At 28.9% G+C, this 27,235-nt stretch overlaps 3 protein-coding genes and 1 non-coding gene across 4 annotated transcripts in view; all 4 read right to left on the reverse strand.

Moving 5' to 3' along the window:
* Window positions 1–3,365: 3,365 nt before the first annotated feature.
* LOC123306090 (sister chromatid cohesion protein PDS5 homolog B) lies at window positions 3,366–16,148 on the reverse strand. Its single transcript, XM_044887965.1, has 15 exons — window positions 16,127–16,148; window positions 15,365–15,496; window positions 15,104–15,304; window positions 13,432–13,616; window positions 12,926–13,133; window positions 11,947–12,453; window positions 10,828–11,126; window positions 9,757–10,355; window positions 9,358–9,635; window positions 9,053–9,266; window positions 6,840–7,214; window positions 5,915–6,177; window positions 5,460–5,753; window positions 5,352–5,378; window positions 3,366–3,733 (listed from the first exon to the last, which is right to left on the reverse strand). The coding sequence occupies exons 2-15, from the start codon at window positions 15,443–15,445 to the stop codon at window positions 3,623–3,625; spliced, it is 3,642 nt and encodes a 1,213-aa protein (XP_044743900.1). The 5' UTR covers window positions 15,446–15,496; window positions 16,127–16,148; the 3' UTR covers window positions 3,366–3,622.
* Window positions 8,628–8,699, reverse strand: Trnaa-ugc. Its single transcript has one exon. It is a non-coding gene; the product is annotated as a tRNA-Ala (tRNA).
* A 520-nt stretch (window positions 16,149–16,668) lies between the features above and the next one.
* LOC123304957 (protein LTV1 homolog) lies at window positions 16,669–18,287 on the reverse strand (the record flags this gene model as incomplete). Its single annotated transcript, XM_044886524.1, has 3 exons — window positions 18,214–18,287; window positions 17,976–18,113; window positions 16,669–17,913 (listed from the first exon to the last, which is right to left on the reverse strand). Coding segments are annotated over exons 1-3 (1,386 nt in total), but the record flags the coding sequence as incomplete, so codon positions are not given.
* Window positions 18,288–25,459: 7,172 nt separating this feature from the next.
* LOC123297399 (RNA-binding protein fusilli) overlaps window positions 25,460–27,235 on the reverse strand; it is a 92,188-nt gene continuing 90,412 nt past the window's right edge. Inside the window, exons 10-11 of the mRNA XM_044879087.1 lie at window positions 25,748–26,016; window positions 25,460–25,686 (exon numbers count right to left, since the gene is read on the reverse strand). Coding sequence (XP_044735022.1) covers window positions 25,477–25,686; window positions 25,748–26,016 — 479 coding nt within the window. The 3' untranslated portion in view covers window positions 25,460–25,476. The remainder of the gene's footprint in view (window positions 25,687–25,747; window positions 26,017–27,235) is intronic.

Here is a 27,235-nt window from a genome sequence, read left to right on the forward strand (position 1 = left end):
AGGTAAGATATTTCTGTCCGGCGTGATAAATATAAGCTCTAGATACTCTACTAAACAGCATATAAAAAGTTAGCTTTTATAAATTGAAAATGACAGAGTCTGTCATGACCTTGATAAAGCGATTATCTTCAACCATTGTCATTATATTCTGTTTATATGAAATATATGTCAAATGTATACTAATTTTAGTCCCAAGTTTGTAACGCTTAGAAATATTGATGGTACGAACAAAATTTTGATATAGGTGCCGCCTGTAACCTCAATAACTCAAAAACGAAAAGAGTTTGAGTTCGTAAATGAACAACATAGCATAGATAAATTGCGCATTGAGTCCGTAAGGTGCATCTTGTAAACCGTTAGATAGAAGAAAATTTGGTGTCATTTTTTAAAAATTATAAAATATTAGTGTTAGTTTAAACGAAAACATTTTCTAGAAAATACTTTCGAAATTTTCGAAAACCAAAACAAATTTCCGCCTTTGGCCATCGAATTGTATTGAGTTCTTAAACTTTTCTAATTTATTAAAAATGATGTAATCAATGACATTAAACACTTTCTATATAGAATATTTCAACAATTAACACAGTCAATTGTTTGTTTTCACTTGTTTTTAAATATAAAAATTCTCAAACGGCAGCCTCGATAAATACTTACGAAGTTGCTTAAATTTTCATTCCGGTCGCACTTGGTTAACTTTTAATTTTCCCAATAATAATTGGATTATCTCTCAGTGTTCAATTTGAATATTTTTAATCCCGAAAAGCTAGAGGTTGTTAATTTGATCCGCGCTCAAAGATACCTTTGTTCATCTATCATTGATGTTAAAATGTTAAAAATGAAGTCACTTTCGTTGGTGTAAAGGTATAACTTTGCAGGAACAATTACTAACAATGGATAGATAGACGTTGGTTTACAAATAAAAAATATGCAAAGTTTAAAATTTTCACGGCGAAGAGTTTCAGAGAAAATTGCCTGTGACAAGGGCGGATGTACATACACCGAAAAAAGTGTTTCATTTTGCCAATTTTGGAACAGAAAATTCGATTTCTTAATTTTTGTTTATCTTCAATAAACACAAAATCAACCAATAAAATTTCATTCTCTTTTGCTAGTGCCAAAATATAGCGACAAATCAAATATAGCAAAGGACCGGTCAGTAATGGTTAGATCAAGTTTTCGTCAGATCTCATTTTTACACAATACAGCTATCTATTTACTATGGATTAAACGTTGGATGCGCTGTGTAGCAATTGGTTACCTATTACGAACCAAAAATAAAGCAGATACAAAATGCCCCAGAAATAATTTCTTCTCTTTTAATTATCTACTGCAAGAAAATAATGAGAAGTAGAAGGAAACGGAAGTTATCATCCGATACGGTTCCTTAAAAAGTATTAAATTTCGTGAATACTCCCGAAAGCTCGCTGTATTCATCGAAAAGTATTTTTTAATGGGTGGTGCATTGGTTGATTAGCCGAATCTGCCACGTAACTATGCAATTTCCTCTTTTAGAAGAATAGTTATAAAGCAGAATTTCCAAAAATCATAGTTTTATGTACAATAAACAATTAAACAAATACTTTTTTAATTATAAGGTTTCAAAAGATGTAATTATTTATGAGACATTGTATTTTAACATTCTCATTTTGAGTAATTCGAAATCTGTTTGAAAAATTCAGTTTGGATTATCTTTACATAATTTCTGTATAAAATACTAATTCCAGCGACAAAATTATTTACAAAAAAAAAAATATTTATTGAACATCTGGTCATAAAAATTATAACCAAGCTAAACTTTTTCAACCATCTCAAAATATAAAAATAAAACGATTTAAAAAGAAAAAGTACATAATGATGCCAAAAAATTAATTTTAAAAAAATAGTCAAAGAATCAAAAATTAAATCCTAAAGTCTATAAACAATATGAATAACCTTTCACGCATCACAAGAAATGGTGTATATCCCTTTAAGATTCGAAAGAAAATAAATTATACGAATTCTGATTTTATACACATTGAAATCCAAAAGTTTTTAAAATTTCACAGCAAAAAAACTTAATACGTAGGAATTATTTTGTATACCTTAAAAATTTTTAATTAATTTTTTTACCTTAATATTTACTTAGAATGAGCGTTCTATTTTTAAATAAAAAATAACCAGCATCATAATTTGAGATACAAAATTAATAATACAAAAGCCCGTGGTAGTAAGCTTATTGACCAATCGTAACATTTCTAGTAAATTAAAAATAATTCTTTCCACATGAATTTCAATTGCTACAACCATAAATTATACTTTCAGATTACTCACTCATTCAGACCGCCAGTTTTAAGCTGAGATAAGCACTTTGAGAGGTTTTTATGTTAGTTAGTGCTAAAAAAGTTTGTTCACCAATTATTTCAGGGCAAATAAAATAAGTTCAATAAAGGCTATCGAAGAAATAATTATAATTATTTGGGGTTTGCATCTCAGAATTCCAAAGCGGAAAAAATCGATATGAATTCTTGATCTCTTGATAACATCACATACGTTCGAATGGAAGAAAAAGAAATTGATGGATATACTGAAGTAGTACCAAAGTTTATATGAAATACGTATATATCATCATTAGGAAAGTTCTCACAGCCAGCAGTTTCTGCAGAAGGCTGCACTTACAGCTTCTTCGAAAATAATTATTCTTAAATAAAAATGTACGTTTCTATACACACGTTAGTAAAACAATAAGTTTGATCACCTTCTGCATAATAAATCAAGTTTATTTTCCCCATAACGAAAGCAAAGACATATTGAAATCAATTAGCCTCGTTCATTTTACAACTGACTAAATCAAGTTGCTACGTTCTGAATGAATGAGCTATCATTTTTGTTACTTGATCGGTTGAAAGTAATCGAAATAACAGCCTAAATTGATGAAATTATTACATTCATATTTTCACTTATCATTTCCGAAGCCCGAGATCAGTGCTTTCTAAAATTTCATGTTTTATTCACTAGTGATTATATTTTTTTAGTACTTCAAATTCTGAATAGACCCAATCGAAATAACTATTTTCCGGATACCTAAAGTACTAGATTTACTTAGAATATTACAGATATGCTCAAATGAGAGGTCTAAACACCGCGGGCTCTTGAGATTATAAACTAAAAATCTTAGAACTATTAAATAATAGTTCTAAAATTTTTTTTTTCGAAATTGTCGAATAACTTAAAAAGCAGACGAATTTAACTAATTCTAAACTATCAATAATAATAATTATTTAAACTATAAGTATATACAAAAAAATTATAAAATTAATTAGGAAAAATAAATTTTAAGTCTTAACAAAATTGTAAACCAAAAAGGTAGGGAAATAATCAAACATAAATATGCGCATTTTTTTTTACTTTCGAGTTATAACGCAACTGTTTATGGTATAACATAATCTTACCACCTTCATATACAATATTAGTAACGTAGCTTTCTTCCCCTAGAGTCCGATCAAATTCTTAACAAATTACAAATTTTATTAGATAGGGGAAAAATATGCCGTATCATTTGTCCTCCTAAACCATACTTTTGTCAAACTCTCTGAAGTATAAATAAAAATCACAATTTAAATAGTGTTTTAACTGAATTCATCATTTAGTCCATTCGAATTTTTGATGATTCTCGATGTGCTCGCTTTGATGGAGGTTCACCGTTATCTTCAACTAAACCAGGTAATTGAATCTGTGTATCCGATGCTTCTGAAGGCTGTAATTGAATGCAAATATTATTATTTTTGATTAGTCTAGCCTCTTACACAAACATAATAATATAATTAATCTTTAAATTTCATTAATTCTCAAATTGAAACACAATAAATAAGCTGGAAAAAAGTGAATATGAAAAAAGTGAAAGCTGGAAAAAAGTGAAAGCAAATTAAATACTTATCGTCCAAACCAGCTTTGTTCTTTGTTCTATTTTTGGTTGCGGACTATGTATTCAATTTCAGATTACACGGATTCTGTCACAACTTCCGAAAATCGTGCCGTTTTTGGTTCAGAATTTCATTTTTTTGGCATTAAAACCGTAAACTAAGAGTAAAAAATGACACGATTTTCGGAAGATATCAATCCGTGTAATCGAACATCGGATTCGTAATCAGCGGACAAAAATTTCTAAAACAGAGCAAAGTTTGGACGATAAATACTTAGTTTGCCGTTTTTATGCCAAAAAAGTGAAATTCTTGTCAAAAAATGTCACGGTTTTCGGAATACGTGACATTCTCTGGCATCAGATTCGTAAGCAGCGGCCAAAAATATCTCATAGAACACAGTTTTGACGACAAATACTTAGTTTGCCGTTTTTGTACTAAAAAAGTGAAAATCTTTGCTGAAAATGGCTCGATTTTTGGAATACGTGACAGAATTCGTTAATCTAACATCAGATTGGTAATCAGCGACGAAAATATCTTTCAGATAACAGTTTGGACGGTAAATACTTAGTTTTTCGTTTTGTGTCAAAAGTTGAATTTTGGGTAAAAAATGGCACCATTTTTAGAATACGTGACATAATTCGTGTAATCTAACATCGGAATCGTCTTCAGCGACCAAAAATACCTACTAGATGACAATTATAAGCCAAAATAATACAAATGCCCCCCGATGGAGCCCTATGCCCCCTTCTAATTAGGTTAAGTTGGTTGAGTGTTCCTTGGGGTCCTATAAACACGTTACAAAAAGTTTCATTAAAGTCGGTGCTGTTTCCTCACTTTTCGTATGCATCCTGACTTATTAGTTGTACTAATAATTTGAAATCAAATTTAGTGAGTAAAACAGGTTCAAAAATTTGTTGTTGACAGGAGCTGTGCTGAGAGTCGAATTAATCGATTGATAAAGTTGTAAACCAGAATTAGACTAACAAACTCGTGATGATGACTTATGTTTGAAGTTCTTAAAAAGCTTAAACTTCACCATGATTATATAACGATGGTTATTGATCTCACGTGGGTAGTTCCATGTAGTACAAAATCTGAGATATGGGGCATCACTAGACATCTCTTTTCATCTACCGTATATTGTTTTCTCTTAAAAAACTTACTATTAAACCTAATTATAATAAGATTTCGATTTTGTACTTCTACTTCTTAATAAACAAGGGTGTTATCGAAAATTTAAGAACTTAAAATGGTGCTAAACTTATGCTTTATATTAGTTAAGGATTTTATTTTCCAATTCAAACTTCCACACCGGAAATAAGATATTATTTCATACTTTGAATAGTTTCTACGAGACATTGAAATTATAAATAGAAAATTGATATAAAAAAAATCTTTATCTATAAAATCTATAGATACTTAATTTCTTGAAAATATATTAATATAAATTACCTGTGCATCAATTCCATTTCCTCTTTTCTAATTTCAGACATGAGAAGAAATAAAAAAGACAAGAGTAATAAAATTTGCTATCAAAATAAAAAATATTTACTAGCTCACCTTTACATCTGTTCCTAGAGGTCCGCATGCTTCCTGAGTAATTTTATTGAGGGTCTTTTTGGTTTTCTTCGCTTCACGCTCAGCGGCTACCATTGCTAATGTAATACCTGTTTTCTTAACAGGTTGATACTGTAATTCTGGTGGTAAAAATATTCGTGTATTGACAAAGAAATTTGGTTGAGGTTGGAAATACATTGTGGGTATTCTTGCTTCCGCTGGCGCTTCTTTTAAATCATAGTTTGTTGTTTTTGATAAAATTATACCCATTGCTAAATCACATATTGCCCAAAGTTTCTAAAAATAGCAAATTTGTTAGCATTAGAATAAACAAGTAAATTAAAAACCAAAAACAGTGCGTTACAATATAACTGGATGTTGCAAAATCACAAGATACCATATAAATAAATATGTAGCATCCAGTTATTCTTTAGAACACACAGATAGTTTTTACTTACATAATTCATTGCGTCATCATCATAATTAATAGCATCTTTGTGATTTTTCATTCGTTCAATTAAATTTTTATAGAAACCATAACAATAAAAATCATTTTTAGTAATTAGGGGCTCTAAAATAAACCAAAGGCACTGGCGTACTCTATTTAATTGTTCGGCGTCATCAAAACGTGTAAAATTTGGATCGTGTGCTAGTATTGGTACAGCAAATACTAACATATAGTCGGGTAAAATATGTGGTAATTGATTTATAGCCTTTTCACCTGTAAAATATTTTTGATATGCAATAAATATATTAAGTTCAGATGTTTATATTATACAGTCTGTTCCGAAAGTCCTTAGCTATTTTGACACCGACTCTTTGAGCAAAAATCATTTGTTGCGATTCCAAACAGGACTGAAATCTAATATGTCTTATTAAAGGATATTTTGAAAAAAAGAGCCTAACATATGAAAAAGCATCTCCTTAAAGCATAAGTTTTCATTTGAGTATAAGTTTTTGATTTTTAAAGGTAGCTAAAGACTTTAGGGACAGGTTGTAAACATTGCTCTGCGAGCCGAACAACCTTAATATTACAAAAAACAGGTAATTGCTCCTTTTAAGAATCCTTTAGGTAATTATTTATTCCTTCATAATCCTTTGTTTAAACCATTAATGTAATAATATAAACTAAAATAAGTATTAGTTATTTTAGTTTATATTATTACATTATTGGTTTAAACAAAGGATTATGAAGGAATAAATAATTACCTGAAGGATTCTTAAAAGGAACAATTACCTGTAAGAATCTTAAGGAGTTCCTTAGAAGGAGCTAGGAAAAGACGGGACATGCTGGGAGCTTTCAGAGACAATGGAAAAAAATTGATTAGAACCTAGACTTTTTTTTAAAAAAAAAATTAAATTTCATAAAATCGTGGAACGTACCTTGTGCCGCATTAATTGTTAAAGTTTTTACATATTCCCTACGTTTATTGATATCAAGTTGAACATAATTTTGTAAGGTTTGTCGTAATTTTGAATCTGGTTCAGCACCACACAAAGCATAAAAACCCATAAAGTCTAATGGAAGACACTTATTTGGTATACCACGACCCAATCCTTTATGTAATTTTGTTGCAATATATTCACGCACTTGTTTCACTTCATCCGTCATTAATTGCGATAAATTATAAAATTGTTCTGCCGTAAATTGATCACCAACACCTTTTTGTTCACATATTTTAAGCATTGCACAGCCGGCAGTTAAACGTAACCATGACATTTCCGCACGTGTTAATTTACCTGATTGTAAAAGGTCACCTATATGGAAACAAAAATTTTAATTAAAAAAGTTAATTTTCAATATTTTTTCTTTTAATTATATAACATAAAAAAAAGATGTTTCAAAAAAAATCACGTCTAGCAGATCACACGACACACACTTACATACGAAAATTATTACATATACAGAGTCCCAGTCGACAATACAGTTCATGAAATTCTAATTAAAAAAGAACTTCGAATTTTTCCAGAAAATAAAGTTTTATTTATAGCAAGTAAAGCTCTGGATAATATTTACTATAGTTTATAATCTGACCAAATTTCTCTAGAATAGAACAAAGAAGTTATGTTCAACAGCCAATTTTGTGACCGAAGTCGATTGATGAAGAAATTATATTGATCTACAGAGAAGTTTTATATGTCCGCGTTTAAAAGTTTTGTAATTTAACATTATGAAATAAAATTATTTTTTATTTAACTTCAATTGTATGTATTTCCTGGAATTTTGAAATCAATATTTCACCCACTTTTACCGAAGCTATCGGGCTGAAATTTGGCACACACATTTGGTTCACGTGACAATGCAATTTATGGCAAGTATGGCCTGATTTTCCCATCGTTTCTTCAATATTCGATATACATACGTTTTTTAGTTTTAAATAAAAAATATAAGCAACAAGTAAAACCAAACATTGAATGAGTTAACTGTTGAAATCCCATGTATATTCAGTGTTGATTACACATTCGTTTGTCTTTTTACGTCATGTAAGTAAAGAAAGGTAAACAAACAAACACATACATAATATATGTAACGTATTTTAATTAGCACCTTCAATGGTAAACAATAATGTTTACGAAATAATGTTTTAAACAAAAGTTGTATATTTTTATATAAAGAACATTTTTTATATATTTTGTTCTATCACTAACGGTTTACAAGATGAGTCTTACGGATCCAAGTCCTTGACCTATGTTGCTCATTTACAAACTCGACCTCACTTTTTACGCCCTAACCACGCTATAAAAATTTCAGCATGATATCTCTTTTTGTTTTTGGAGTTATTGCGTTTACATACAGACAGACGAACAGACAAAAGGACAATCGGAAAAAGATTTCAATCAACATCAATACCAAAATTTTGTTCATCAATATTTTTAAGCGTTAAAAATTTGGGACTAAACTTAGTATACCTTGATATATTTCATATATACATAGTATAAAAATACTTTTTAGAGGCAAACTTTTATTGTACTTAAAAATAGAAAATTAATTTTCTTATGGGTGACTCATACCTTACTATTTTTAAAAGCTTGAAGCGCTTCGAATCATCTTTGATATTTTAAGTTGAAGCCCATAAGAAAAATTATTTTCTCCTTTTTAGAACAATAAAAGCTTGTCTCTAAATAAGTATTTTTTTATTATAAACTAATAAATCAAAAAAAATTTTAATTTGGAGATGCGGGGGATCGAACCCCGGGCCTTTCACATGCAAAGCGAACGCTCTACCACTGAGCTACATCCCCTCTATTTCCGCTTGTTGTTATTTGAAACATATCGTAAAAAGGATAAAATGTTTCACATAGCGTATCTTATTTTATTCCCACTAAATTTGCAAGGAAAAGCCATTTATTTTGATTTTATGTACATTTTTAGTATGCCTTTAAACATTTTGTTAAAAACAACTAGAAAATAATTAAATCAAGATTATAATAACTTAATTCCAGAATCATGTCAAGTTTTATACGTGATTAAGAAATAAAAAATCACTTTACGTTAGAAAGTTTCTTATAGAAGTCTTTTTGGTAGAAACATTTTTTTTGAAAATTAAATTGATTCAATAGTTGAAAATTATATCGAAGGAAAATTAAAAAATTACCTTTATGAATAATAAATGCATTCAACATTCTGAACGTTTTTTGGGCACTCATGTTGTCAGTTTTTAGACCCAGTAACCACCGAGCCATCATTTTCATTGCCTCAACTTTACATAATGTATCTTCAGGTAATTCGTGCTCCGCACACCAATCATCATCCAAATTAGCTGGTTCTCGATCATCGGCAGTTTCTTTCACAAGCAAGTCTTTAACAATCTAATAAAAAACAAATTGTAGTTAATTTTGATTTTATTTAAACAGAATGAAAATTAAATAAAAAAGCAAGAGAAAGAATTTATAAACTTACCTTTCTTGAAACAATATTTTTAATTTGTAATTGATATTTGTCAGGTTCATTAAAGGCGATATGTCCTAATGAAACAATGGCAGTGCGATAATGTTCATTCTTTTGATCCAAATGTTTTTTAATTTCATCCAAAATACCAGGAAAAATGCTATCATGCATATCGGGCATATTTACATATATGCAACGAATTGCACCTTTTGCTTGTTTCGGTGTACCGGTTACAGCAAAGTTTTTGCAAATCGGTGCAAGATCTTGCATTAAACCAGGGCAAACTTCAGCTATAAAAGAAAACCAATTTTAAATTAAATAATAAAAAAATTAAACATGATTTAAAGCAAAATTTTTATATACAGTATCGATTAACACTTGTATTATAAATTTTGGATCTCTAAAACTTACATAATGGTTTATATTTTCCGAGAAATGTTAAAACCGATAACACTAACGGTGCAACATTTTCATCTTCCATTTCCAAAAGTTGTATTAAATGTGAAATAACATCAGCGTGTTGAAAATGTGATGGAAAAACGAATGAAAGCATTACCAAAAGCTTTAAACCACGGTCACCGGCTGTCGCTGGATTTAATGCAACTTCTTCAATAGTGTTGCCACCGCGAAGACAATCTTCCACATAATCCACTAGTACTTTAATTGATAAATGATCTACCATAACGGATGAAACGCGTTCAAGTAACATTTTTACGGTATTATAATATAAATTTGTCATTACAGGCTGTCCTAATTTTTTCAAGACAAGGGCAGTAGTATCCGCACACTCTTTACAACTAACATTTGGACGGACAATTGTTTCCATTCCCTCCATAAGTGATTGATCACGACGCATATGTGAACTAAATTTTTGTAAAAATTCATGTGCTTTTACTGGTTCTGGAAGAAATCTGCTTAGTTGTTGAACTTTTGCAGCAAGCTCCTGTTGGACGGTTACAGTTTGTGCACGTTTATGCAGTTCTAACCATTCCATAACACATCGACGAACCCTAATTTTTAAAGCTCAATTAAAAATAGTATAATGGATGATTATTCCTCAAAAATTTTCTAATAGGATTCATATATTCCAGGCCATATGGAAGGTATATTTTCAAAATGGTAAGCTCCGTTTCTTTAAATATTCTTAAGGTACAATCAATAAGTTAAAAATAAATTAATATTTAAATATCAAACTCGAGTTGTTGGTTTAGCTGGAACCTGTCGGCTCTTATATTGATTAATACACTCATATTCATTTTAACACAATAAGTATCAGCTCTTGTATTTTCATAACTTATCAGAAAACCCTCACTTTCTACACTAGTTGTATAAACTGTTAATGAAATAATGACTGTGTTTATAATTAAATTCTAATATGCCAAGTTCCTATTAAAGAACTTTTAAACATCAAAGAAACGTGAACTTCGGATAACGTAATTCTTAATTATATAAAAAAAATAAAATAAAAATATTTTAACTTACGCTAATTGGTGTTTTTGTAATTCAACAAAGGCTTTTGTTGCATGATCATCAATTGTACCCAATAAATGATACAATTTTTTCATACGTTCTTGTGGTGGCAAGAGATAAGGAACTAAACATGTGTTTAATAAGCGTTCAACTAATAAACGATCTTCCATTCCAGTCATATAATAACCATGTAAAATTTTATCTTTAATCCATGTTACAGCTTTTTTTGTTGCTTGTGGTACGTCTGAATCATTCAGATGTTTTTTATAAATCATTGCCAAACCAGACATTGCTTCTTTACGTATTTTAAACTAAAATATAAACAAAAACAGACGAATATTAGCAGTTTCAATCAATTGACACAAAAAATTTATTTAAAAACAAAATATGGATACTCCTGTGTACAACCAAATATCTGAATTTTCCTTGGATAATAGATTCATTTTTTATTAAATCGAGGATTGCGGCTTTGGTATATATGACACGCTCTCAATTTTTTTTTAAACTCCCACAGTATGTGTATATTTGGGTTATTAAATCGAGGATTCCGGCTATGGTAAATATGACCCGCCTAAGTCTCAAATTTTTTTTAAGCTCCCACAGTATGTCTATATTTGGGTTTATGTTAACTACAAAATATCTTCGTGTGTTATTAAAAATATTATGGCGCTATGGGAAATGCAGCACACTTTTATAATTTTTTATTTAAGGTATATTACTTAATTTTGTCATTTTAAGCTTCTTCTGCTAGTACAATGAATTTGACATGAATATTATTTTTAATTTTTTTACTCTTCAAATATTTAGATTTAGAAAAATTTATCATGAATTTGAATTTTAAACTAGATATTAACGAATTATATAGAGCTGCTAAATATAGCTACAATACCCGATTAAATCGAACATGGAGGGTTTGTAGTAACACCACTTTCTTACAAAATTGACCTAATAGGGTATTCATTAATATGACTTTTATTCCAAAATTATTATTTAATCTTAGTTATCTTTTCCCATTGACCAAACGATATAATAGTATTAAATTCTTTACCCATCTATAAAGCTTTTCTTACAGAAAAGCAACAGGATAACCAAAATGAAAATTTAAAAAAATTTTATTAGATAAATTCTTACCTTTTTATCCAAAGTACGTTCTTTAACAAATTCCAATAAATCCTCTGAATCTGAAACAACTTCAAAATCTTTTTTTGCTGTAGTAACAATTGCCATAACAACTTCATAACGAACATTCTCTTCAGCATCATGTTGACGTAATTTTAAAGTTTCCGTGATATCACGTCGTAATTCTGGATGATTTATTAAGAAATGCATTGAATATTGTACGCATTTAATACGAATTGGTACTGATATATCATTATAACGTCCGAGAAATGCTCTCCATAATTGTGTATGATGTTTAGCTAATGTTGATTCTTTTTCTGAGAACATTCTAGCTAATAATGACACAGCACCAAGACGTTCACTTTCATGAGGACTTTTTAGTTTACATTCTAATTGTGGTAAAACGCTAACCAACACCGACGGGCATATGTGATTTAATTCATAAAGTAAATCGTATACTTTATCGCTTATAGATAGTTTTTTCTCTTCTTTTCCAAGAATTAGTACTTGATTAAAAAACTGTAAACAGAAAAGATTCATTGTTTGTATTTTTGTTTTCTACTTTTATAAAATGGATTCCGAGACCTACGATTATTTGTTAACTTAGTATACGTTTAGTTTACAAATAACGTTTCGTTAGTTTTGTTTTTAGAATGCAGGTTAAAAACAACCTTAAGGAAGATATAAATCCAATAAAGATGTTATTTTTTAAAAGGTAAAATCAGATATTTTAACACCTGATCCAGCAAATTTTTAAAAAAATTACATATTAACCAAGAAAAGAAGTCCGGACCTCTAGCTTTCGCAGATATAAAGTAGAATCACTAATACTTCAATATTTCGAGATCCAATCATGATTTCATCTAAATTTGACAGGTAATGTATGAAAGTTTAACAAAAAATAATATGTATAGACTGATTAAAGTCGTCACAGTCTCAGGATTTTTTGTACCACTTATTTAACTAACAAAATTAATTATAATCAACTTACCCCTTGAATGTATTGCTCTAAAGTATCGCATGTTTTAATAATCAATTCTTTGGCTAACAGGTAAGCATTTTTACGTTGTGTTTTATTTGGATCAACAATATTCATTAAAATAATATCCAACAAATCATTGGAGACTAAATCACTTTCAGTTATTAATGGACACAGTACTTCTAACATAAATGATTTCACTTTACCTGAATGTTCATCACTAAAAAATACAAAAGAAAAACATTTCATTTTTTCTCAAATTTTAAAAATTCATTTAATTTCAAAAACACTCTACGTTCGCTCAATTCGTGATAGATAAGTGAAAGTTCTAAAAATCTTTTTTGGAAACAGTTTCTTGTTGATTTTATCCTCCTCTCTATTCTCCAAGCTGAATTTTACTCGATGTAAATTAATAGATCTTATAAATTGTTAATTTTCACAATTTTTTATCTATGACAATACTGTATTAGATCGAACGTAGTGTGTTTTCGGAGCTCCAACTATAAAATGATACTCACTTAACAATTTTAAACATTAATTGAAACAAGGTGCAGAAAATTTCTTGACACTCTTCTAATTCAAAGCACATGTTAAACGATTTTACATAAGCCAAATTCTCTAATAAGTAGAAATATCTTTTAAATGCAGCATCTTTAGGATCTTTCAAACCAGCTAATTGTTTAATTAGGAACAAAAATATTGTCTAAAACGATAGAAATAAAACATTTTTTAAATACTTAAAATTATCAAATACACAAGCCAAATTTGATATAAATTTTTTAATACCAAGATTTTAATTAAATCAGAGTTTTATTGCAGGAAGGCACCAAATGAATGTTTTGCATTCTTTATAAAGGACCTTCCTTTTAAAGGAGGATTTCTGTAAATGTTTTTCAAACTGCCCCCAAAACGTTCTTCGGATCGTTCTGATTAAAAGCTCTCACGACCACAAATTTTTTTAACGGTTAGTTTTCAAGCTACGGACTATCAAGTTACACACACATTATAGTTATAGTATATGACTACCGTGTTTGTGTATAGTTGTATTATGTTATGTTGTCTTGTTAGTTGGTGTGTTGTACCACATATCATTATTAAAACGGTAGTCATATACTATAACTATAATATATGTGTATTTTTATCGCCCATTGCTCGAAAACTACCGGTTAAAAATCGTGGCCAAGCTTTTAACCAGAACAATCCGAAGAACATTGTGGGGGCCGTTTGAAAAAGTTTCACAGATAGCCGTTTTCCTATCTAATTGTGGAGGGTCCTTTTTAGTTAAATTTTTTCATTTTTTTAATGGTACAATTAACAATTGTGAATGGGGGCGAACAAACTATTCACTAGTTTAATCCGCGTTTGATCAAGAATACCGTTAATATGTCAGTGTATGGATTGCCAATCGTACTGCAAATATTTGGCAAACATGACACCTTCTTGATTATCGAGTACATACTGTTTCTTTCAAGAAGTCTTATTGGCGAATTTCTCGTGTTAATACACCAGAAAAAAAAACTTCCAATTAAAAAATAATATCCGCAAATGTACAATTTTACGAAAGTTGCTACTTTACAAATAGCCAACTATTTACAAGTTAGTTAAGTAGTTTAACTAGTTCAAAATAATTAGGTATCATAACCATGACTAAATAAAAGTTAACTACTAAGGATTCAAACTGGCGTTCATTTTGCGCCCATTCTATACAATGGGTAAGTCTTGTAATTAGGTTTTATCAGACATGTAAAGATTGTTAAATTACACAAAATTCGTCCATACTTATACAAATAATGTATGTGAGGTAACAGAAAACTTTTTATTGGCACTTTATGTTAAATTTTTAAAACAATTTTGCACTGCGTCAATTTTGGAAGCTCTCGTATATTTCAACGGAGTAAAAACTTGACATCAGTAAACTTAGAATATTCTTATATAGCAAAGTGTATAAAAATTCAGCATCGACAAAATATACCTAAATGTATTTTACAATAAACTAGTTCTAGTAAATTATCAAATATCAAAATAAAATCAGGACCTTAAGTAAAAGTTTCTCCCCAATAATTAGTAGATTATTATCCGAGGGGTTCACCTAACTCATTAACTGGATGAATTTTAACATGAATTACATGCTACTTGGACTTAATAGTAACCTGTAAAGAAAATAACGGATGGGAAAATTTTTTTAAGTACCTTAACTTGTTCGGAATCTTTGTACGGTGCCTCAGGAGCGTATACTCGTAATACATCAGCAATACAACATGCAATTAGCAATTGAACATCTTTAGAAGGATGATGTAAAAAATGATCTTCAGCTAAATGTAATGCTAAGGGGATATATTGTTGGTAAGCACCTTCATCCTGACCCATAGCTTGTAAAGTATGTGCTAATGTCTAAAAGAACCACAAAATTAGCATATATATCCAAAAAAAACATTAGTAAGTTATAAATACCTTCAACCGGCGTATCATTTCATCAGGACCTAAATCTTCGGTAACGGGTCTACAACCCGGTGGATAAACAACCTCCGACATTATAATCCGTGATTAAGAACAAATATTAAAAATATATAGATTCAATTGTTTCTAAAAATCACAAGTTTCACAAAAATAAAACATTAGTAAAACACAAAATGTGGTAATATTCTAGCAACTTTAGTACAGATACACTTATTTTACCTAAAACTAAAAAATCGACACAAACGATCATTTAAAATAATATTTCGAACACGAAAATAATCAATTTAAAATACATCTAAAATTTGAAAAAAAATTAAAAACTACATGCTAAGTTAATATTTATAAACGAATAGAATTGACAATAAGACGCGCTAATGGTTTCCGATCCCGATCTATGTTTCAAAAGTATTATTACTGCTTACTTATCTCTCCAGTTCTATATGATTTTATCTTTGTTGTGACAATTGATATGTATAACAAAACATGAGATAAAAGATATTAAAATGAATATGATGGTTTGAAGATATGCTAAATAGGTGAAAGAGACTGCTATTACCGACACTAAAATTGAAGCAAGATGGCCATCATTTTCATAGCTAATAGAGGAGCTATAATTAATAATCAACTGTTTTAGATTTTTCCAAATAAACTATTTAATTAATTTAAGTTCACTAATTATTAATTAATCAAAACTAGTTTTATTAAATTTTTTTAAACACTTTCACTAGTAAAAACACTATTAAAATATACACTTACCGACAAGCGTCTTACAACATTCGGTGACAATGATTTTGTTGGTACGGCAGTATTTTGTAATACCTTAATTTATTTTACCGATTGTACCATAAAAATTTCAAATCAAGGGCTACAATAACCTAGAAGTTATAATTTTAAATCAATTCTTTAAGAAAAGTTTTCTGTCTTTTTATATTATCATATCTTAACAAAATTTAATTATTATTCATCAGATTGATTTAAAACTTATCAATACTTTTAGGAGATAATTTATTAAGTTTTATGTTTTCTTTTGGATAACCTTCGCTTTCTATATTACCGACAAAAAGTTGTTTACAGAATAGAAAATTTATATCCGAAGTCTGAATTTAAGATGGCAAGATCAATAATACTATTATTCAGCTACCTCATGCTCAAATCACAAGAATAAAATGCGCGTATTAAACAGGGGATGGCGCAAATTGCATAAAACAATAACTCATTTGAAAAATCAATAAATTTAATTTTAAACAACTATAAATTATATAAAATGCTACATAAACAAATATTTATTTTATTCCTTGAACATTATTTTTATTATTCAATAAAATTTTTTCTTGTCTCTTTTTCTCTTCTTTGAAAGCTTCAGCATTTGCTTTCTTTTCTAATCTACGTTCACGGCGATATTCTTTGAGTAAATGTTTTCGATTTTTCTTTTCTTCTGGGGATTCATCCTTATTTCGTATAGATAAAACACTCAATCGTGACAAAACTGATTCCGCACACGATTGTGGCCCTTTTGGGAATGATTTATTCTGTTCTAAATCAAACTGGGCTAGAGCTTTAGCTGTTAATTTATTCGAATTGTTTAATACATTCATCGGTATTCCTGTTTTAAGATTAATCCGAATTTTTCTCTCGCCTTTCGGTTCAGAAATTAATTTTGGATGGTTATACAAATTCGAATAAGTTGATAAAATACTTTCACAATCCCATTTCGCTTCTGGTTTTTCTGTAATATCTAAATTTCTTAATTCTTCTTTCTCTTCATCTGACGGTGGTTCTTCTAAGAGCAATTTAGCTCGAAGTTGTATAGCATCATTTTCTAATTGTTTCCTGGCCTTCATTTTTTCGAATTCATCAGCGCATTGCATAAGTAAGTCCGAATTTGGATCAACGAATCCTTCAATTTCATCAGTATCTAAAGCACCAATTTCATTATCGTCATAGTCAGCAAACATTTTTTCAAAACGCTCGTCGACTAATGTTAATTGATTATTACGACGCATCACAGAACTGGACATCGAATATTCAGTAAATCTGGATTTTGTTTCTTCATGATCAAAAGTGTGTTCGGATCCATTTAAACTCGGTACTTCATCTTGTTCTTCAGAGGAATAACCACCCATATCTGATGAAACATCTTCGTCATCCATTTCATCTTCATCAGAATTTACAGCATTTGCTAATTCGATAAAATTATCCTCAAGTTGATTATCTGGATCATCAAAATCAAAATCTTCATCCATAGCCTCAACAATATCAGGATCTAAATTAAGATTTAACCCTTGTGGAGCAGCTTTGTTAAGTAATCCAACTTTTTCTTCTTTCTCTGAGGCAAAAACATTTTTTGGAAGATTTAATTTATTAATTCTTTCTATTTGTGCATCTTCGTTTAACTTGGTTCTAGGCTTTTCTTCTTTTGCTGGAGCCTGTTCCCAACTAACCTGTTGATCGCTTGCTTCACGCAAATGTTGCAAATAATCGTAATCATCATCGTAATATATACCAAATTTATGCAGTTCTTCACGTTGTTTTTTAACATCAACCTACAAAGATGAATCAAGTAAATTGAGAACGTTTTTCAATTTATTACCAAGCAATTATTTACCTTTTTCTTTTTTTCTATAGCTTGAAGAAGCACATGCTGAGGAGCATCTTCATCAGCAGCTAGGGGATCTTGTTGACTTCTATGTACAAGATGAAATGTTACAGCATGTTTTTTATCAATAAACTTCCTGGCTTTTGGCTAAAAATGAAATTTTTGGTTAAGTGAATAATCAGCAAATTCTACCAAGTATATATGAAAATTATATAAAAATCTGAAAACTAAATTTTGAATAACATACCATTTTTGTGAATTAGTGCTTAATTAAATATGTTTTTTTTAAACTTTTCAAAAAATCACATGTGTTTATTTTTACTTTTTCGACATTAGAGAACGACATATGTCAAATTTGCCATCTATGTAAAAAAATATGAAACCGTCTTCAAACCATAAATATTTCGCAATAGTGAATTGCTGTTTGCTGCCATCTTCCTTGGCTAAGACTTATTATTAATTGGCCGAGTTCATAACATTAAAATTAAACGATTTGTTAACTATGTGCAATCCTATTTTGGAATTATTCAGAGGATGAAAGAAATAAAACATAAAATAATTATAGGGTATTCCATTATTTTTTAAAAAGTACTTCAAAATGTTGATTTTGCTTTTGAAAACGCGGGCATCCAATTTGATGACGTAATATGGGTATCACTATACGAAATAACACAAATAAGTTTGACAGATATATTCATAGACATGTGATTATAATATATATAAATACTTATTATCTATGGATATATTATACCCAGCTGTCTACACTGAACTAATTGATGGTCTATGGCTCATACCTCTATGACATCACAGCAGAGCTTACCCACGTTTTAGGTCACGTGATATACAGGTTAAAAATTACGATTTTTAATTTTGATATTGTAAAAGAAAAATGTGCTTTTATGACTCGAAATCAGAATATTAGAGTATATTTTTCATAAATTTTAACTTTTTTCAAATTTTATGATTTATTTTTGGCTAACAATAATACCCTATTTTGGCAAACAATTAAAATAATCTAATCATTACAGATGCTCTAACTAGGGGTATTTTGTAAGCATTTGTATAAGAACAACGATTTTTATACCATGTATATATAAAAAATATCAATGCATACTAGGTTTAGTCCCAAGTTTGTAACGCTTAAAAATATGGATGCTACAAACAAAATATTGGTATAAGTGTTCATATAGTCACCTAATTAGTCCATTTTCGGTTGTCTGTCCGCGTACGTTCATCTGCCTGTCAGTACGCCTGTCGACACAATTACTCAAAAACGAAAAGAAATATCAAGGAAATTTGTATAGCTTGTTCAGGGCGTAAAAAGGGAGGCGAAATTCGTAAATGAGCAACATAGAACAATGTGGTCTAGGGTCCGTAGGACCTATCTTATAAATCGTTCGAAATAGAACAAAAATTTAAATGTAAAAAATGTTCCTTATAAACAACTTTTGTTTGAAACATTTTTTCGTAAACATCACTGTTTATCCGTGACGTGAGGGTTGAAATTAGGTGCAAATTAGATAGTATGTATTATAAGGGACTATCAGTTATGTGTGTTTGTGATATGTATGGATGTGTGGGTGAAGATTGCGTAATCAACACTGTCTATTAAGGGTTTTTCAACAATTAATTTAGTCAATTGTTTGTTTTCACGTGTTATATAACTGTTTTCACGGCAACCCCGATTAATATATAATGAAATATATCTGTATAATATTAATCAGATGTCACATTCATTCACATGTGTGACTAATGAACACAAAAAAAATTGAATCGACAATTCTTAAAAATGTACATTAATCTAATTTAAATAAGACTATTTTTTAATTTTTAAGAGCATTTTTACAAACATTTTTGAAGTAAATGATAATTTCTAATCTTTTGATTAGCAATGGATAATCTTACTCCGAGCAGAGAGTGTCTCGTTTTAACTTTTTTTATTATATTAAACTCGTTATATTTAAATGTTTTTTATATGTGCTACATACTCTTGTGTATGCATATATATATGCCTATCTCAACTAGAGTATCACTGCTTCGTTCTAGTATGTTAGAACTTTGTGTATTATTCGCTAAGTAGGAATTGCTTTGACTTCTCGGCTGTATAGCTAAAATCAAACCCACAATGAATAATAAACCATTCTGATTCAATATAAAAACTTTAATAATGGTCTAACAGGAAATGAATAGATCAATTCATCGCATATCGCCGACATTTTAATATCGTGTCATCGAAAAACGTAAAAATTATGTAAACCTTACGTAAGGAAAAGTCATATTTAAGTAAGGTATTTGACATCACTATGACATCATTTTCAGGTCATTTTAATTACAATCTCGTGAAATCTAATAACGTAAGAATTATGTAAATCTTACGTAAGTAAAAATCATATTTAAGTCAGATATTTGACTTAAACGTGATGTCACTGTGATATCATTGTTAGATCATTTTAATGTCAATTAGGTCATATAGATGTCAATTTTACGTCATGTTTACGTCACATAATGAGTCAAACCTGACTTATCTGTGACTGATATATTACGTAAATTATGACATTGCGTGATTCAATTTGACGTTATATTTACGTCGTTGTGTTCACTGGGTAGCGTCTAGACCAATTAGGGTGGGTTATAAAAAGTTGCACAGAAAGCCATTTTCCTATCTAATATTGCGGGGTCCTTTGAGATCAGAATTCGTCTTGCGAGTCATAAAAGTCGAGATAATAAAAGACGAAAAACTCGATATTTTCGAAATAAAATCGGGTTTCTCGTAAAGTTTCGAACAGATTTGAATTTAGCTAGTCTCATTTTTTTACCTCTACAACCCTCAATTTTTTTGTTTTTTATAAAAATCCTTTTTCCGTTTTTTTTATTTTTAGCAATTAACCTGTTTTTCGCACCTTTCAGATTTTTTTAAACAACTTGCACTCCAATTTTTTTCCAAAGTATGTTTTCTTAAAAAATACTATTTTCTACTAATCATTCCGTTGAAAAACCGGACGGGAAAATTATTTTAAAATCTTAGGTAGTTTATTACGTATTTACTGCACTATTTGTTTTATAAGAGAAAAAAAGAAATTATTACTTTTTTTATAAGCAAAAGCAATCTGTAAAAAAGAATTTTATCTATAGGTTTAAAGAAAAATAAAAATTTTAAATTATTAGGTATATCATTTTGATATATTTATTATCACTAAATAACATTGCAAAAATCGACTATAAATAAAAGTTTAAAATGTAAATTAATAAATGTTTTAGATATATTCTTAAAAAAAAAATATCGGTCTTTAATAAAAATCTTAACAGTCATAAACGGGACAAAATGAAAAAAAAAAATATTGCACAAATATACATTACAGCAATTATATAAATCAAATAAAATAAATATTAATTATATTATATATATTTATATATTATTAAAATTAATATAAAATATAACAATTATATATAAGAAATATTCTTACATAAATATAATTTACTAAATCATTTCTTGAATGTCAATATTGTTTATATTAAAAAAAATTTTAAGTGCTCAGCACTTATTAGCAACTAATTCAACTAATTTGAACCAAAACAGTCGTATTATCATCGAAAATTATTCAGTAATAAAAACTTTCTCAGGCCAATAGTGGGGAATTTTCTGCCTCTTTAAATTATAATAATCCATGATTAATAAGGATGGATTTTTGAGATTACTTTTCCCTAACGGAGGTGACTAGCGTTTAACTTTGTCATTTAAGTAAAAATAACATTCGTGACATTAATCCTGATACATGATATGAATTTACAAATTTGGGTGAGAATCGAACCCACGAACACCAGCATTTTAAGTCAGCACCATTCCTGGAATCTGCCAGATTAATTTATATTAGTTAATTTTTCACTATAATTTTTTTTAAAACTGCGTTATGTATGATTTTGCAAATTGTAAAAACATCTCTCTGACTTAAACAGTTCCTATATCTTGCAATGCAAATAGAGAGCTTTGTTGATTTTGAAGAATGTTACTCTAAATAACTTTAGCCTGTTCACCAATACATCGTAAACCGGAAGCCGTTAGAAGCACAGTAACATTTATTTTGATAAATAAAATAATTGAAATCGTCTTTAACCACAAACTTATTGTTTAATATAAGTCTATGATCTCAACCCACTTGTTTCAATTAGATTTTTTATTACGAATTGTAGTTAAGATACTTTTTTAGGAAATAGTATAATTAATATCGTATGGTAAAGCATTTATCTTTCGCAATACTGTTAATTAAATGGTTCAAATGTTCATTAAAAGACAAAAAAATTAATTTAGAGTTTATATAATTAATATATTAAACACGATATAAATAATTATTGAGCAAATACAAAATTTTGAGAAATAAATAAATCTCTGATATAATAATAATATAATTATTTAAGTTTAAATCATTTTTTTTATAATGTAATTATTATTCTGTTATATTTGATATATCCAGTCATTTTGTACACTTTACCTTCAATACGGAAATCTGGTTTTTTGGATGTATTTTCTATGCAGTTTAATGATTGAAATTTTTAAATTTCTTATCATGATTTAACAATCATCAACTATGATATAGTTTAAAAAAATGAATTTACGGAGTGTCCATTCGGCCTCAAAATTTGGCTCAATACAAAAATTTAGGGTCTACACGACTACATAGAACGGCCTAAGAGTACAATTGCTATCAATAAACTACTGAAAGCGGTAAATAATAATTTTGATTAATTTTCATAATTTAACAATCGTTGCTACAATATCTCTCAGCCTCAAAAGAGTTGAGTTTCAAAATTTAAATTTATCAGGTCGTAATGGCATAGAAAATAAAAACAAAAAATAAGAAATACTTCAAGCAAGATATTCCAATGACAGAATAACTGAATGAATGATTGATAATCATTTTTTTATTATGCGAATGAGAGTTAAATCTCGAAAAAAATAAAATATATTTATAATTAAATTGATTTGTGTACACACTATTAAATCTTAAAATAATAATTAATTAAAATTGTTTAATTATCAGTTATAGATTGTAAACTGGTGTATAAACGTAATATATAAATTTGTATATATATTATTTATATTTTAAAATATGAAAATATTAAAATTATTCAATAATTAACATAAATAAATTATAAAATTTGCTAAATAAAATATTTCATAACAATAACACATTTTGCTAAAATAATTTATAAAATTTAAGAGTATAACATTTTGAAGTTTATTTTTAGAAAATAAACAAAATATTATTTTAATACATTTATAATGTTTTTAAGTATTTTATATATTATGCATGTTCAGCTTATTAGAAATAAATAATAGTGATGATATTTGAAGTAATTTTATCACTTTTAAGATGATATTTTAGCAATGCTCAACCGAGACAACAGACAGAGATACGTTGCTTCTTGTTTGACTTGTCTTTTGTGTGCAATTTAATGTAAGTTATTTCTATGCAGGTTATCTCTGTGGCTTATCTTGGTTTCATATATATTTTTATTGTCTTGGTTGCGCATTAGCAAATATTGTGTTTAATTTTTTGTGAACAAGTTTTTAAAACAGCATTTTCGATTTGTTGCACCGAATTTGCGCCTTTTTGCATAATAATTCATTACAAAGCACTCTTAAAAACTGATTTCGCGAATCATATAAAGTATTTCAAAAAGGGGTAGAAACATAAAGGCAGCTTTGCGCATAGGAAATACACATGTTTTAAATAAGATGTAATTTTTTTTTTTTTTAATTTTTAGTATTACTAAAACTGTTACAAAATACTTAAAATTAATTCACAACCGTAATCATTTCGTAATTCAAAATATTTCCTTTAGCCAATTCACAACCATCATTTCTAATTAATATCTCCGTCATGCCATATTTACAGGCTCTAATTAATTTTTTTTTTAAATTTGATAGTCGAAATCACAAACCCATCTCTTTTCTAGAGAGTTATGTTATTTACGATTTGAAGTGATCTAGTTAATGGTGTTGAAAGGAAATAATTACGCACAATTAAATGACTTTTACCGCTTTTATAAATACCATTAGTGCAGGGCTAAGCGATTTAATTTAGCACCATTTATCGTCACGTTTTAAATCGCAGAAAACAAAACCCAGCATTCGTTTTTAACATATAAGATCATTGGACAGCGCCATATACTTTGAACCCTTTAATGAAATACCCTCTGTAGACCAATCAAATAGTTTTGTGACTGATTGGATAAGATTATATCATCGTAATCAAGTTTTTTGTGTTTCCTTGCTTTAAAAATTCAGCCTCTATTTTAAAAAAGTACAGAAATTTCCTAAAACCTTTTAGAATTCATTATGAATTTACATACGAGGTCTTTCTCATGTAAACGTTACTGATTTGCCAATAAATTTTCAAATAAGAAAATTAAATAAAAAAATTTTAAAAACGTAAATAAAATTATATCTTTCTAATTTAAAAAATTTTCCGGGGAAGATTAAACTTGATATTTTTCGTAGGTGACTTTGGAACCAAGAGAAAACAGCCACCAATATGTAAATAATCTACAAATTTTAACTAAAAGATTTTACGGATTCTCAAACTCTTTTTATAAATGGTTGTAATTAAACGATCGATACGATAGTAAACTAGAAATAATCTCAAATTTTCGAAGACCTATAACTTAGTAGGTACACTTAATTCAAATAAACTGTTCTACGTTGAATTAACTGCACCAAACTCTTTCCGAACAGCAGTTAATAATATTTGCTGTTAAAATATAAATTATTTATTCGTATTTTTGTTTATTATTTTGCTTTAAATTCGTAACTTGTGTATAAACCTAAAACGTATGTCAATATATTTATAATTAAAAATTAAACTTAAAAGTTAAAAAAATTGTATGGTTTATAATTAATTTTAGGAAATTTTTAATTTATTATGTAATTCGTTGACGATTAATGATAATTAAATTAAATTTGTTAATTCTAATAAGTTATTATTATCAGATCATCACATAAAAACAAAAAAATAGTACCAAAATTTAGCACTTTTACGACTTTTTCTAAAAGTAACTACTGTACTTTTCCATTTTATTTTTTAATATAAAAAGTCGATTAAAATCACATCAATAGCTTTTTCTTAGTCAATTGGAAAATTTAAACCAAATGCACCTAGTAGAGTACGATTCTGGATGCACTCTGGAACTTTTGTAACATTACTCATCGACTAGCGGGAGTTTTATGAACTATCTGTGGTGATAAGGTCTACTATTGAATTTTTGATATTTTGGCTTTGGCGAAAAAATTAAAGTTAAAATCGACGATTAAATTTTCCAAAAGAAAATATCTACTTTTTCATAATAATATTAAATTAAAATAATATTATTTTGCTAAAATTAAAGGAAGACTTATGTAATCTTTGTTGATTCAAAATTAATTTAAAAAAATGAAGCTAATAGTTTTTTAACTAGTCAAAAATTGAATAAACTAAATAAATTAATCATATTGTGCCATTATTTAAATTTTCGGTTAAGCCATAAATATTTCTACATAATTTGTGGTTGGAAAAGCACCATTTCCTTGGGGTGGAATTAATGCTTGATGTTGTTGAGGGTGTCCTCCCATACCATGTTTATCATGTTCCATTTGCCTAGAATTAATTGCTGCTGCCACATCAGCCGGTGTCATAGGTCCCATTGGTCCAAGTGGTGCTGGTATAGGAATACATTCCGGTGGTAACTAAATTTAAAAACAAACGTGTATATTTGACCATAATATCGAAAAAATGTGATACACATACCATAGGGCCTTGATGACCTGGTGGTGATTGTATGGGACCTGTATGGGGACCTAATGTTGATGGGTAATAATTGGTGGGAGAAACGGGAGGACTAGGATACGGCCATATTATTAATGGATGTCTATAAAAACGTGCATCGGCCGGCGATGCTAATGGGACTGGAATTGGAGGTTGTAAGCTGTATGAACCCGGTGGTCCTGCAGGTCCGGTGGCATGTGGAGCATATGTTGTTCCATGGAAACCAGCTGGAGGAGCAATTAAAGTGCCACCTAGCATAACAAAAGAAATTAATACAAAAATATTTTTTTGTTTTTAATAAATTGAGCACGCAAAGAATACAATTTTGATCTTTTTGTGTTCATAATATCACTTGTTATCGTAAACATGCATGCACTGTTGCTTTCTAATTGTGGAAAACGATGACGCAGTATGGGTTTATTTTAATTTTTAATTTTCCCACTCCGAAACATAAACATGTAAATAATTAGAAACAGATAAGCGAGTATATAAAGGAGCCAATTGACCATTTTTATAGCTACAAAATTATGCATTAAACACAAATAATTAATAATACGATTACAAAATTTATTAACGCAACAAAAACTTGTTAATTGTTACCAACATATAGGGTATTTGCCACTAAAATAATTTATGAAGAAGTCAGAATACATCGCCCTTATTCCGAAAAAATTTGTGATTATTTGAATATTTCTATTCAATAGTTGCTTCAGCCTTTTTAAACGCCCTCCGCCATCATGTAACGCCATGGCTGCATACAAAAAAAGTATCACAAGCACGGATAATATCCACATAATAATAAAGAAACTAAAAACAAACACCCATTCCAACTCTATCAATTGAAAAATATTATCTAGGCACATTATTGAAGCATCCCAAAAATTTTCAAATGAAGACCTTGAAAATATATAGTTTTAATTTCTTATTCACATTTTTTTTTTTTACAGATAAAAATTCAATCTAAAACTTGCACTAATTTCGTAAAACATAAATTGGCTAAATTTTACTCTTATAACGTCAGATATTTGTAAGTCTGTCACCACCGAAATTCTTCAAAACCAAAATATCCGGTTTTCATACAATGTTAGCTTGTTAAAACGTCGCTCGTTCGTCCAAAAGCCGAATGAAAATCGGAGAATTGGTAGCAGTTCTATTGTCTTGCATCCCAATTTCCATGTTCTGTTACATCTATTTTATGAAAAGTTGTTTCGACTACAAAGGAGTCATCAGTATGACTTAACTGATCTGAATTCAGTCACCAAATTAACAACGGGTAATAACGCAATTCTTCGAGATTCATCCATACTACGAAATTTTGTCTCTTTTGAATTGAGTAAGAGAGTGAATCGTAAATTGGAATTGGTATTTTCTGGTAGTGTACAATTCTAATTTAAAATATTTTTAAATGTTAAGACCCAAATTATATACCGTGATATATTTGGATTAAGGTATACATTATTTTGTCACATT

This window comes from Chrysoperla carnea, chromosome 1 (genome assembly GCF_905475395.1).
Source record: "Chrysoperla carnea chromosome 1, inChrCarn1.1, whole genome shotgun sequence".
In the NCBI taxonomy this organism is placed as follows: domain Eukaryota; kingdom Metazoa; phylum Arthropoda; class Insecta; order Neuroptera; family Chrysopidae; genus Chrysoperla; species Chrysoperla carnea.